The following is a 15,126-nucleotide window of genomic DNA, read 5'->3' as shown; positions in this document are numbered from 1 at the left end:
TCCTATCATACACAGATTTTGTGTGGCGAAATTTCACCCATTATTTGAATGATCCAAACATGAAGCATGATTATAGTTGATCTGAATTAAATTGCATGGAATTCAATTTCCCATGGCATAACAGAGGATGATTTTCTGATTTTAATAAGACAGAAATGTTGCATTGTAATTACAGAAGAATTAAAACCCCCTCCTTTTAAAGTACTAAATAAAAAAGGTAATTGAGGACCTTGTATCTGATGGAGAAGCACTCAGGCTGGAAGCATCCATAGACCTGTGTAAGCTAGGGCTGATCTGGCTGCATGGTGTTGAAGGCTGATTCGGTGAAGATGAAAGAGGTCCCAGCTGTTGAACCATCATGGGATTGCTGGTGACTATTCCATTGTTGCCACTGCCTTCTCCAATGGATTTGCCCTTGTGTCCATAACCAAAACCTCCTAAAATAAACAAAGCAGGTTAGTATTTATCTCTCATGAACCCATGATAAGGCACAGAACTCGCATAGTAGCATCCCATGAACTCTGTCATCTAACTCCCGCATTTTTATCACATCACTTTGCAAACTCCAGAAAGTAATGGGAATCTTCGGATGAGGACAAAACAGGGGACCCACACAAGAATTTTCCAAACTTCTCAAAGCATAAATAGCAATATTCTACAGGGGAATTAATAGGTTATGCATGTGTAAACATGTGCTGAAGTACATAAACTAAAGACCAGGCATGATGGAAAAACATCAGAAAAAGCACCAGGTAAAAAGCCCTCAGCTGAAGGACAGCTCTCTATGAAGAAGACAGGAAGAGAGAACCCAAGGAGGTTGCCAGAACAGCACCATGCCCTGAGTCCTACCAAACCCTGCAGCTGCAATCCATTGCAAGCCCCTCCATCATTCCTACCACTACCCATGCATAAAGCAAGGAGACTCCGATATGCATGCAGACTGCAGTGCTGGCTGAGTAGTATCACTAGCAGGAGAGAGTTACAGCTGGAACCCAGCATTCCTCAAGCTGGACCCAGCATTCCTCAGAGGTCTAGGTAGAGGAATCAGAGCTGAATCAAACTGAGAAGCATTTTGGACTTTCTTTAAAGGCCACAGTCTGCTTTTAATCACTGCTGCCATGACTCAAACTGATAGGTATTACACAGTAGCACAAAAAGTAGCTGGCCACCAGGACGTACCTTCAAAATGCCCCGTGTACTTTCTGTTGTGATTTAGATCACAGATGGTAGTTTACAAAATTGCCTCCTTTAAAACACATTGAGATTAGAAAGTTAAAATGCATGTCATAATATGGAAGTTTTTGGACATCTAGCAAATTCTCATCACAGCTGAAAATTAATAATAAGACAATTCACATTTCTAGCTGCTCAGAATACTCCACAAAGCAGGATAGCAACATCAGGACAAACAGTGAAAAGTGTTTCTATGTAAACCATTTTCCTAAATTAAATCTAATTTTGAAGTGGGCATACAACTCATACAACCTTTTCTCCAGGTTCTTCAGATGGGTTGTGGACTGCAGAGAGATGTACATTAAGGCATTAATGGCTCCCCCAGTCAAAGGAAAATCCAAAGCCTTCAATTCCCTCCAGATTAAATAGTTTCAAGGACAAACATGTAAAGAGAATTCCTGATTCTGCACTCAACCCCACTGTGGACACCACAACAAAGCATTTAAGCTCTTGTAGGATTACAGTCTGTTCCCACTACAGATGTTCAATTAAATCAAAAGAAAAAGAGAAGGTATTTCAATTTCTTTCCTGTGAAGCAAAAAAGTACGTATTTTGAACTCAATAAAGCTGAATCAATGTGCTTCTCAGCAGTTGATTTTATAACGTTACAGAGAATTAAACTGGAACCAGCAGCAAACATTAGGCAAAAAATGTAAATTGCCTCTGATAATAACATGAATACTACTCCTCTTAGCAAAAACCTGGGTGGGGTGAAATAAATTTACAAGCTCCATTCATGCTATAAAAAATACATAATACAACATAATATGCCTATGTGTATGTGTGTATCATAAATGTTCAGTTAGCTATTTTTTACAAAAGTGCCTTTAGTATGTAGAACCAAAGATATTCTGCACCAAATTATATAAAAGTGTACTATAGCAATGGAGGAAACCCAACTGGGTTTGACACTGAAATACAGTTGTAATGTTTGGAGAGCGTATATACATACATACATACATGCATATATATGTGTGTGTGTGTGTGTGTGTGTGTGTGTGTGTGTGTGTGTGTGTGTGTGTGTGTGTGTATGCATGTATGAAATACTTAATAATACATCAACCTACTATTTAGCATTGAGAAAATGTACCAAATATATACTGATCCTTTCCTGGATGATGCCATTAACAGCCTTTACTTAAAGGCCACTTTAAACAAATTTCAGTAGTAACAATAATATCTGCTTTATCATATTAGCAAATCAAGGACTGTATATTTGTCAGATTTCCATTAGGGAAAGGCCATATGTCATCTCAAACTACAATCTGCAATGATACAGCAAAATTACTATTTACTCATTACTAAATCCGAGTTGCTTGAAGCTTACATGTTGGAAAAAAACCAAATCCCACCAGAAAAACCAGAAAAGGGAGTAGCGCCAAGCCAGTGCTGTAAAATACAGAAAGCTGCATCCTTAATGCATCCTCGTTTCCCTTTCAATTACAGGATCTGCTATTATTATCTGTGTATAAACAGTACCTCAGGGATGCCAACAGCAGGTAAGAAAATTTGCTGTGTTATGGTAAGGATGATGAAAAAATGGCCTGGTTGCTAGCCATTGAAAGGAAAGCATAAGAAATTAAGTACTTTGGGGAGATTGTATTACTGGAATGATAAACAAAAGTTATGCAAGGCTCTAGTCCTCAGGAACATTTGTTTGGACTTTTCTCTTATGCAAAAACAGAAGCAAAAGATTTTCTTCTTTTTACCATTGACAACCATTTGCTGTTATGACAAAAAATTACAATTCTTCCACTGAAAAAAGGCAGGGAAGATTATCATGGAATCATCAGTTCCCACCACTGAAAGACACTGCAAAGTAAAAGGTTGCTGCTGTGAAAAGCAAAGTTATAACATTTCATCAGCTGCTTCATATAGGCATAAATGTGTCAAAAGACCATCATTAATACCCTTGACCATGCCCTGCAGGTCACTGAACAATATCAATTTGATCTGAATCAGGCAGCAGCTATGTTGAACTAAGTCTGAGCACAAGATTGGAAGCTTATGCTGACTTCAAGCCCACTACAAAAGTACAGACTACATCTGATGTAGGATAAAGTTAAACAAGCTGAATCCAACAGGGACCTGGCCTGCCATGAGCCTACTGCTGAAAGGCAAGCTGTCAGAACGTGTGTTCAAAAGCCCTGGATAAATGTCAGAATAACTATCTCCAGCATCAGCATATGGCATCACATACCCAGAGTGCCAGAGGAGCCCTCAGTCCAGCTTTCCTGTATCATTGTCCCGAAGCCTGGAAATGTCAGGATAGTGAAAGGACAACTAGAAATTCCTCGATGCCTTGAATCCACATCAGCTGAGATAAACAGGAAACTCTCAGGAGAATACCAGTAGGTTTAAATGACTGTAGATTCTAAGAAAAATATGTAAGCCAATATTTTAAATAAGCAAAAGAAGTAGTTTCTTTTCCTTTATACTAGGATATAGATCAGGAGACAGTCCAATAAAGCCAACAGAAACTAAGGAGGTGGAATCAGTCCTGCAGTAGCTCATTTTGAGAGTTACAGTTAACCAGAGCAGGTGCATTATTCTAAATAAACATAATAACACATACATCAAAACTGCTCCTTATTAACATATAACAGTAATAGTTAACAAGTAGAAACAGTAAAAAAAATTATGGAAATATTTTAATCCATTCACTTCCTCATTCATTAGGCTGCCTATTTTCCCTGTTTATTCTCTATAGTTGGTTAACAGCTAAGCTTCACTCAACCTTGAAATGCAAAATTATTTCACTGCAATCTTCTGAAGAACATTCAAAGAACGCAGAAAAATACAACTACTTTAGATAGAATTTTAGATGAGATTTTCTTAATTTATGTAATTCTCTTACTTTTTGAAAGAATCTGATATGAAATCAGTTTCACTTAAAAACCATTTTCTTTTATGGGATATTGCCTGAAATCAACCAATTTCTTTGCCTATTTCTTTATGTAAAGAGCAGTCATTTGTTCATTCGTCCAAGTATCTCAGTTTAAAAAATGAAGCTACTTCACCAAGCCTTTGAAATTGTAAACTATGCTTTCCATATATAAATCATGGTCAACAAAACATATAAAAGCAAAACCAGTTTTAATTGTCAGGTGTTCTGAAACACACTACATACATATCAAATACATAACACCAGATCAAATTCAAACATCTCTTTGATTAATAAATTCTATAGTTACTGAACTAATCATTATGAAAAAAAACTACTAATGTAGCTTTGATCTGAAAACCTGTCCCTCATTACTGTTAGAGCAACAGCTAGAAATAAAAGAACTATAACAAGAGAGCAAAAGTTAATTTCCCTAGGGGATTTCTGTGTACACATACACAGAAAATGTATGCGTTAAGAGCTTTGGAAGTGGTTGGTTTCAATGTTTCCCTTGTATTGGGCTTCCAGTCTTGTTTCTGTGGACTCTCTATTCACCAAAATAGGGAGAAAAGAGCACAAGCAAAAAAGCATATTGTAAATATGGAATATTTATGGAATATCCATAAATAAGGAAGAGGACAGGGACCATAGGAATAATGCAGATTGTGTGAATGTATTCTTCACATAGATTAAACTCACCACGGCTGTTTGAAAACATGTTTGGCCTTTTTTCACAACACATTTAACCCTCTGGATGTTGCAGCCCCTAGTTAGTAGACACACCTTTACTGTCTGCCACCATATCTGCGCAGTCAGTGACACCCTATTGGCGGGGGGGGAACCAGGGGGGGCTTCACAGTGGCTGGTAACTCAAAAAACTCAAATGTTTGCATAGAAGACTTTCTTCCCAATGGTAATATCTTAGTCCCTCTCACCTTGAGCCTGCCAAAGTTTTCAGGCTACCCCTGCAGCAATTTCAGTTATATTATTCATGACTGCTAGAGAGCTAGCACTTGTCCCTTTGCCCTTAAACTAAACAGCCACTTTTCTATTGTTTCCACAGCCACCTAGGAAACTCTATTGCCCAACAACTATGTAGACAGAGACACCAGCTGCAGGATAGTGGATATCAGACCCTGTGAACCTTCCTTAAGTGTGTTAAAGTGAAGCTTCAAAGGGGAGCAAATATATTTTAAAAAGGCAGGCTAGGGGGAATATTGTCATTTGTCTCTCATATGATCAAATAAAATCTTTGCTGATTTGGAAATCTGGGCTCGTTCAAACTGGCATCATACTCTGAGTCCAGATCTTTTTGGAAGACCTTGATGTTTCTAGGTGAACTAGACAAAAGCTCAGTCACAAGTTTATTAGGTATGAGCTTTTTTTTTTTATGGCATGCAAGCTGGAGTTTTTCAGAGCACAAGTAAATTATTAAACTATGACTCAAAAAGTTGCTGAATTATAATTTGTGTTGCAAGTCTTACAAAATACTGTAATTTCTCAACTACAATACACCACACAGCCACTACATGCTAGTGAAACAGTGATTCTTAGCATTTATTATCTTAAAAAAAAAATCAAGGATTTGTAGTGAGAGAGAAAATCCTGAAATTAAGATCCTAAAAGCTCACTGGTTTTAACATTATGGTTATGATCATAAGAAAACATAAATGTTTTCTTAATACATTCAACAATGACATTTAGTAACAGATTTTCTCCAAATCCTCTGGCAGTGTCCACTCTGACCATCAAGACAGACACACCATTAGTCTGACTAGAACTGGACAACCCATGTTCTTTATTGTTTACAGAGATCTAATCTTTATAATCAATAAAAATAATCTCAAGAAAATACACTAAACAGAATTATAAGATGGCACAGTATTAAAGACAGTACTGTGTATGCACTTTAAAGATTCTTCATGCTTTGAATCTTGTAAAGGCAGCTTTTTCACTATCAGGGTACATTTGGTAAATTAACTTGCACTAATTTCCAATGTTATTTGCAATCTTTGTATGAAGTAATCAAGCATGTACTTTCAGCAACTCTACTGAGAGACAAAAGAGACTGACAAAGCACAACGAAAAACAATGTCTCCCTTCAACTGGAACCAAGGTAAAAAATTATCCAGAACCAACCAATGAAAACAATACCTCACAGGTGATTAACTTAGCTGGTTTAGAGCAGACAGCAATGATATCACCTACTTCTATGGAACACTTTAACCACTAAATTTAAACAAATGAAAACAGTGGTCTTGTAATGACTAAACTAAGAATATATTATGAAACAGTCAGGTTCAGGAAACTCCCAGGAAAGAACAAACACAGTAAAACAAAGATTTTCAATTGGATCTACAGGCATCTGTAATATCTCATACTAATTTTGAATCCATTTTATCTATATCAGGAAGACCTATCACCTAGAAAAAAAATTATTTAGAAAGCTACTTTGTTTTCTTTTTTATTTTGCATAAAGCATAAAACGTTATCAGTTAACTAGTGCACACACAAATTAATGTTTAACTGAACTAAAATATAAATCTTTTAGCCGGAATGGGTAACTCCCTATTTGTTATCAGTAACATTAGATGACTTCTGCTTTTGTCCTTATTAGGCTAATATGGCATGTGCTTTTCTATTGCAGAAAACTTAGAGCTTTACACCTTTGGTTTGTGCTACTACTTTTCCACAGTATTAGTAACCAGTTTCTAACAATTAGTTCTGACAATTAGTTTGTATTTCTGAAATATTAATACATTGAGCAAGCCTCATAATCAAATAACTGGTAGAAATAAAGAGAAACTCTACTAAAAGTGCAATATAAGTATATATTGGTGAATACTAACAGGGGAAAAAACCCAACAAATTTCCTATTTTAAGTTTCAGAATTGTCCAGCTTCTTAAAATACCACTACAACAAAGACAATGAGAAAAGTATTATTATAATCAAAATGGAAATTTACAAGTATTTGAATGAACAGAAGATAATTGTATTGGAATTAGAGATAATAAGAGATAATACCTTCCAGCTGCAGTGCCACTGGGCAATTACTGCCTGAATCTGACTTAAATAAACACTGAGCATATATCAGTATGTGTGTGAGAGCACGGACTACAATTTCATTTACATGTGGCATTACTTATAAAAAAGTTATTTTTTAAAACTTCTTCATATATTGTGAATTATAGGACACAAGTGAAATCAATAGGGAAACACTTTGCCCAACATTTTAACAGTATTGCAGTCATCTGAAAAATTAATTAATTAATTAATTCAAGCAATTTTGTTAGAATACTTTTTTGTTGATACCATCTGATTGCAATGCAGCCAACTATGGAGGGGCAACAAGAAAACATTCTAGAAAAATTAATTCTCTGTACTAGGTAACACTTCATCTGCCATAACAACTTCTAGCACTGTTCAACCTTCACATCTGTGCTTTTCTTCATGTTAGAAATACATTCTTGGAATATTTTCCATTAATTCTTGATTTTCTTTCCCCTCAATTTTAATTAAAACATGTTCAGGTAGCTTCTGTTATCTAAATGCTCTTAGTATTTTTGAAAACACCACGTAAGAGCTTTGCTATCTGCAACTCTGGGCACATGTAGATCCATTACTCTGAAGACCTTATCATTCCACGTATCAAAGTAAATAAGCACAGCAATGTACCCTCTGTTCAGACATAATTTCTGACTTCTTGCTGTGTTCACTGGACTGTTATCTATCTTCTTTGTTGCACACTTTATCCGTGTTTCTCCTGTCAGCCTGCCTGCATGGCAGTGATTGGAAGAAGACCCTTCCCTTCCTCCGGGCCCCAGGCAAAGGGAAGACCTTCTGCCTCCTTTACTCACTTATAAAAAGGGATGCAGCAGAGCACCAAGGGTAAGGGGACAGATTCTCAGTAGATGAAGGCTGCTTTAACTCCAGTGCTCTATGACAACATCCTCCAAGCAAAGCCTGCCACCTTCAGCGCACGAGTCCTGAGCAGAGGAGAGAAGAGCAAGAAGATTGCTTTTCTTTGCCATCTAATACGTCAGTGCCAGACTGTGCTGCACATCATGTTCTGGTAATAGCATGAGTTCAGCAAAAAAAAGCATGCAAAAAAGGTGCTGTTTAATGTTAAACTCTAATACCACGTGAGGCTCCCTTTCTAAATGTCTACAGATTATCCAAGGCATTTGACTGCTCTTTCTCAGAAAAACATCTTTCCCCCTCTAAGACACCAAAACGTACAAGAAGCAGAAAAAGAAAAAAGGGGGGAAAAAAGCCAAGCTGTTTAATAGTGATACCCATTTAAAACAGGTGACAAATGCTAACATGGAAAGAACCTGAGAAACTGCAGTATGGAATCAGGAATCTAAGTAGCTTGCAGTCACATTCAGTACGTTTTTGTTTCCCAGATAAAGTCAACTGTTCAAGGACACTACTATTTTTCAAACAATATTGTCCCTGAGATTCTGAGCAGCGCATTTTTTTCTTTCCTCACACTACAAACAAGATACTGTTTAAGGTTGTTTCTCCTAAAAGGTAAGAATGTTACCCTAGTTGTCAGTTTAACCAGGCAGAAATAACAAGCATACAGCCCACATAATGTACATATTCTAAGAGGCTTTATACTCAGTTAATTAGTTTAACCATTGCTTTCATGGTTCATTTAAGTCTTTCATGCTTCATTAAATATCAATATATTTTATCACCTCAGAAAAACTTCTCAGTAAAAATACAATTGTATTTTCAAGTGATAATCTTCTTAACTAATATATATATTTCAAGCATGTCTATCAGACACTAGCAAAGTCCAAATTGCTACAGTAGCAGTATCTCCAGCCATTATGCAAATTTCTTTCCCCACACACAATGGAAACAAAAATGCTTTTGCTGAAACAAAAGTACTTCATCAAGAAAAAGTAAATTATTTTGACACATCTTATTTTCATCATTAAAAAAGTTCTCACACTGATCTTTTGCCATCCCACCTTCACAGTAATCAGCTCAAACATACCCTGGATTCAGTAATTGAAACTACCTTGCCAAACTACCTTGCCTTACTTACTCAATTCATAAAGTCAGAAAATCATGTCCTTAAGGAAGCATAAACACCAATGAAACTAATAGTTATAAATATGCAGAAACCAAAATCCAAGTGCAATTAATAAAGCAAACTCCTGTGGTTAAGAGAACATCTATCCTAACAGAAAGGTTTGTTTACTTATGCATAGTATGAATTTTCTCAATTCAAGATATAGGAATACGTCTGAGCTATTTGGAAGAAGATTTGCTAATCCTTGCAAATCCACCTGCATGATTACCACAAATTCTCTGAAAATTTCTACTACTATCTTCACATGCAATCTCGTTCTATGAAACATACAGCCAGTAAGGTGCATTGCAATAATAGAATGACAGTTCTTATTATTCAAACTGACTTTTAGAGGAGGCCACAATCAGCACCACCATGGTTCAAACAAAACCCTCTGCTTGTCTTGCCACCTTAGTTCTTCATGTCAATGAGAGGCAAAGCCTGAGAAAATTATACAAACAGAAGTATTTAAAATCTGTATTGGCACTACATGCTTCCACTCCTCTCAAAGCTTTAGACATTTTTCTTTCAATTTTATTCTTTATTCCTTATTCTTTTCATCAGCACAAGCCATACTAATTAATCAGAGTTTCCTAGGTCTTTTGTTGTTGTGATCAAAAAGAAAAGACCAAAATGAAAGCTTGTTTCATCTTTTTGAAGAGAGTCCATCTACCTTCCACAAAGCCAGGCTAATAAGAGGGAGGATTAAGGCCAATTGAATGGCTTAGGCCCCTAAATACCAGTCCTGCTCCTACCCTTAGCTGTCATCCTTGCCAAAATTGATTTGCAAAGAATGACGTCTTAACCACAGCTATTACTTTGCAAAGAGGAGGCTGCCGTGTTGGCAGGGTTTGGCAGCCAAAGTTGGCTCCTGACTAAGGTCTGAGGTAAAGACACAGGAAACCACAGTGGTATCCCAATGCAATGGTGTCTGCAAGGGCCATCCGAAGGGTGGAAAGAAGTGCTCACAACAAAGGCATAAAAAAGGCAAGTGTTTGCTTGCTCTGCTGAGCTGAGTGCCTTTGTTCAAGGGTGGAAACCCACAAAAATGTCCTGATGGACACTGAAATAATTTCAGGAAGCTGGTCAACCCAACTGTGTATCTCTCCTCCATACCTCTAAAAAAATCGAGTGGTACCTATCTTCATATTAGCTTGAGAGACAGAATGTGCTATATTAGATAAGAGTAAAATATTCAAAATGGATCATGTGATTTTTGAGGACATCATCCCAGTGAATTTCAGTGATGTTAAATTCACAAGTACATAAGTAATTTTTTCCAAACAGAACTTGGCTTTATGAGCTGCTTATGTAATTTTTCAAATTTCTGTCATATGCAAGTGTTCATGTAGTCTTCATACAATTTAGTGTGTGTTTTTTTAGTATTCTGGTGTCATCTTCATTAAATTGCAGGGATTTGATTCCCTGCAACTCAAGGACTGCAATTCCCTGAAGTTAATGTGAATGAGATATAAATCTCTTACAGTCAGCTGTCATTTTATCCCAAAAATGCTGAAATTTACACTCTATTCTAAAGTTCATGAAATTCTATGTTAAAAAACATGTTTGCTGTTAAAAGTACTTACAATGTATACTGCAGGCTAAAAATGCAAAGCAAAGTCCATTCACTTCCAAAAGGCTACAGAACACTAAATCAGGTCAACCCAGAAGATTTAAAGTCCTTATAATTGAAGAAAAGGCAATAACTAAAACAGTTGTTATAGTACTTCTTCCTTTATATAACCAGCTTCTCTTCCTCAAGCAACATTCAAGAATCAAGTCTGCATGGGCAGGCTGAGTGAAGAAAGAGTATGTATTTGTAGTCTGGTTTGGCAAGAGTTCTCAGTGAGTGCCCAGATATTGTCACTTGCTGGCTGACAGATGCCCACCCAGCTGGTCTCCCCCCCTGTACCCACAATAGCACAGATAGCTCAGGAGAAGAAAAGATGGAAAAAGCTCCTGGGTCAAGAAAAGGACAGTTTAATAAAAAAGGCAAAAGCTTCATGCTGAGGCAAAGCAAAATAAGAAATGTATTCACTACTTCCCGTCAGCAGGCAGGTGTCCAGCCACTTCCTCAGTCTGTGTAGCAGTTGCTCAGTGAGATAAATGCCATCACCACTAATGCCCTTACATCCTCCTCCTTTCTCTCAGCTTTCATGACTGAGCACATCATACAGTATAGAACATCCCGTTGGTCAGTCAGGGTCAGGTGTCTTGGCTGTGTTCCCTCCCAGCCTCTTGCACACCCCCTTCCTAGTGGCCTTTTTTTCAGTAGGGTGATGGAAAGAAAACCTTGACACTGTGCAAACACTGCTTACCAAGAACCAAAACACTGGTGTGTTATCACTGGTTTGTTATCAAGACTGTCTGGTCAAAAATGCAAACCCCAGCACTGTATGGACAGCTACAAAGAAAGTTAACTGCATTCAGACAGATGCAGTATGTCTACTTCCTGTAGAAAAACCCAACTAAATGTTAGGAGACTCCTCTGGAAAATTAAAAATACATGGGGAACCAGCTCAGTGAGGTAAGGAGGATAAGCACTTCCCAGGGAATATCCAGACTTCTGGTATCACTGCAGAATTCAAATTTACTTCTAAAAGCATTATCATTTTGAAATGAGAAATGTTTTCCCATTGTGAGAAAAAGGAAAATTAAACATTGAATAGGTATTAAACACTTGGTTTTCTATGGAAATAATGTAGTTGCAGAATTTCACAAGGCTTACATTTTCAGGAAAGAAAGTCATTTGTTGTAAAACCAGGAATGTCTTACTGGTTTCAGAAAACAGCAAGAACTTTGAATTTGAGTACTTCAATTTTATTCACTCTGAATAATTAAAAGGCAGTTTCTGTTTTCACCACATAGAGGTTGTTGCTCTTTTAGTCAGCTGGTATTCTTTTAAAAGGATGTTTCAGCCTAAGAAACTCAAGAAATTAGGAATCCTGAAGGCTCAGCTGAAGATAAGTCTATAGTACTTTTGCTCCTATATATGTATGCATTAGGTGTTGAAACATGCTTATGTGATTAAAAACAATATAATATTGTTTCATGTGCATTTTTAGTTGTACCCAGCTATAATACCTATTGAGAAACAGTAACATCATCACTGCAACAGCTATTTGTTATGTCAGGCTGATTGTGTTGCATTTCTGCTTATGGAATAAGACTTCTAAAAGACACTACAGGTCTTAAATTAACAACTCATAAACAGATATCTGTAAAGTCTGAAGTTTTCATTACTATATTTTGATCTCCTCCATGTTTTCTACTCCTCTAAACCTATTATGGTCATCACAAAATTTTTAAGTAGACTGCCACCTTGTCTTTCAAAAGGCTGCAGCTAAGGGACAGGAAAAAAGCTAACAATATTTCAAAGGTTATCCATGGGCTAAAGAGGGGTGCTTCACTGAACATACTATTCAATCTTGTCCCAGTCTTATTCAACTTGTTTACCAACATCCTGGACGAAGGGATCGAATGAACCTTCAGCAAGTTTGCTGATGATACGAAACCGAGGGAAATGGCTGATAGACCCGAAGGCTGCGCTGCCCTTACATGGGACACTAATAGGCTGAGAACTGGGCAAGTTCAACAAAGGCAAGTGTAGGGTTCTGCACCTGGACAGAAACAACCCCAAGTACCAGTAACAGGCTGGGGACTGACCTGCTGGGAAGCAGCTCTGCAAAGATGGACCTGGGTATGTCAGTGAGAGTCACAAGCTGACGATGAACTGGCAGCACCCCTGTGGCCTGGAGAGCCCACCTGGAGAGCCCACCATATTCTGGGGGGCACTAGGAAGGGCATGGCCAACAGGTGCTATCACAGGGAGGTGATTCTGTCCCATTACTCAGCCTTAGTGAGGTCTCACCTGGAGTGCTGGGCCCAGTTGTGGGCTCCTCAGGACAAGACAGATGCTGAGCTGGTCAGTACAAGACAGACAAGAAGAGGGTGCAGCAGAGGCCACAAAGAGGCCACAAAGATGATGAGGGATGATGAGGGGAGTGGAGCATCTATCTTATGAGGAGAGACTCCAGGACCTGGGTCTCTACTCTGGAGAAGACAGAGGGAATCTCATCCATACATATGAATTTTCAAAGGCAGGTGCCAAGAGGATGATGCCAGACAATTTTCAGTGGTGCACATGACAGGATGAGGAGCAATGGCCATAAACTAAAACACAACAAGTTCCACCTCAACAAGAGTTGGAATAGGCTGCCAAGGGAGGTTGTGGAGCCTCCCGCTATGGAGATATTCAAAACTGGATGTGTTTCTATGACAATTGCTCCAAATGACTCTGCCTTGGCAGGGTGCTGGACTAAATTATCTCCCTAAAAGATACCTTCCAAGCCTGAAAATTCTGTGATTCTGTGTTCTTTGTGATATTAGTTTGAAAAAATACAGTGTGGTTGGCCAAAAGGATAAACAACCCAACAGCCTGACCATGTGCAATGAAGTAAATATTTGGAAATAGGCTATCTCACATAAGTAAAGGTATGTCAATTCTTAATTTATGGGACTGGATCACAGCTATAATCAGAATAAACCAGGAAATTTCAATTAAATAATATAAATTTCAATTGCCACACCCATGTTTTCTATTTTATAGAAATTTTAAAGTCCTTTTACTGGGGGCAGTTTTGTAAGGACCATAACTTGGCCCCTGGTTTCTATTTTCCAAGTCTTTAAAAATAATTTCTTTCTCTATGAAATTTTTTGAAAGAAAGAAATCTTAGTCAAGTTATAATATGCTAGGTAATAATGAAGGAAAAAATGAGATCATTATCATTATGTTTAATGTTCAAACCCCTCACAAAAGATTCCAATATCTAATTTAAGAGATTAATTTTGGAGATCTGTGGGTAAAGAACTATTCAAATCATTCAGTTTGACCATTAATGAACTTATAGGTTAGGATACAGTGAAGGAATTCACAGGAGCAGTCATGTGGAAAGAAACTGCTCATGACTACTATTTGTCCTTGTTCAGCAGCACTTTTCTTTTTTTAGTCCAATCAATGTGGATTTCTTCTTTCTGGTTTAATATACTACAGAAGCTTTTAAAGTCTCCTCACAGACTGAGGAATTCACAATCTTTCTTGAACCAGAATCTCTAAAACAGAACATAAAAAGAAATGCAAAATAAAGATCACCAAAAAATCATTGTTATTTTTTGCACAGAATTCATGTCTTGATGTTTGCTATCTCGTACTCTTAAATACTCCCAATTCTACTTATAAATCAACACCTATAAAAAACAAATTTACTTTTATAAAATTCAACTGTGAGGAAAAAGCTAAAGATCACTCTAAACATACTCTTCCCCACATTAAAACCATAGATTGTAAACATATCTTTTGCTAAAAATACAAAGTTTTACATGGGTTTTTTTCTTTTGAAGTTTTTGCTGAGTTACTTATTACATATAAAATGAGTGATAGAAAGTCCTGCATGCCTCAAATGGTGTCAGTGACTTGACATTCATCAACATTTTTAACCACAGAGCCATCAGTAAACGTACTCATGTGCATTTTCTTTTCACAGTCAAGCCAAGGAGGACTGGCAAGGGTACTGAGAAGACCCTGCTTGTCCACCACCCCCAATGCCAGGGACACTGTGTTCATGTTTATCAGCTGGTGATACAAGAATACCAAGGGTGTTTCAGCTACCCTCTGCAGTGCAAGAACACAGCCAGATGTTACTATGATGTCTCCAACAGCAGGGACCTTGCTCAGCCCAGCTCCCAACCTCCAGCTGCTCCTTACACCTGCACTACACTAGTCCCCACCTCTACTTCTGTAAACATAAAGTGAGATTTTCAAAAGTGCCAGCAAACCTTCTAATTCATCTACACCAATTAAGACCCCAAGATCAAAGTGTAACCACTTCTGAAGGCTTAAAAACAAGCAATACCAGACTAAAA

General features: G+C 37.5%; 1 protein-coding gene across 1 annotated transcript in view; it reads right to left on the bottom strand.

The window, feature by feature from the left end:
* GLIS3 (GLIS family zinc finger 3) overlaps window positions 1-3,554 on the bottom strand; it is a 130,868-nt gene extending 127,314 nt beyond the window's left edge. The window contains exons 1-2 of the mRNA XM_030968890.1: window positions 3,434-3,554; window positions 230-437 (exon numbers count right to left, since the gene is read on the bottom strand). Of these exons, the coding sequence (XP_030824750.1) occupies window positions 230-437; window positions 3,434-3,476 (251 nt within the window). The 5' untranslated portion in view covers window positions 3,477-3,554. The remainder of the gene's footprint in view (window positions 1-229; window positions 438-3,433) is intronic.
* Window positions 3,555-15,126: the final 11,572 nt, after the last annotated feature.

The sequence above is a fragment of the Camarhynchus parvulus genome, chromosome Z (assembly GCF_901933205.1).
Source record: "Camarhynchus parvulus chromosome Z, STF_HiC, whole genome shotgun sequence".
NCBI classification, from domain to species: domain Eukaryota; kingdom Metazoa; phylum Chordata; class Aves; order Passeriformes; family Thraupidae; genus Camarhynchus; species Camarhynchus parvulus.
The sequence above is the reverse complement of the archived record's forward strand: the minus strand, read 5'-3'. Positions and strand labels throughout refer to the sequence as shown.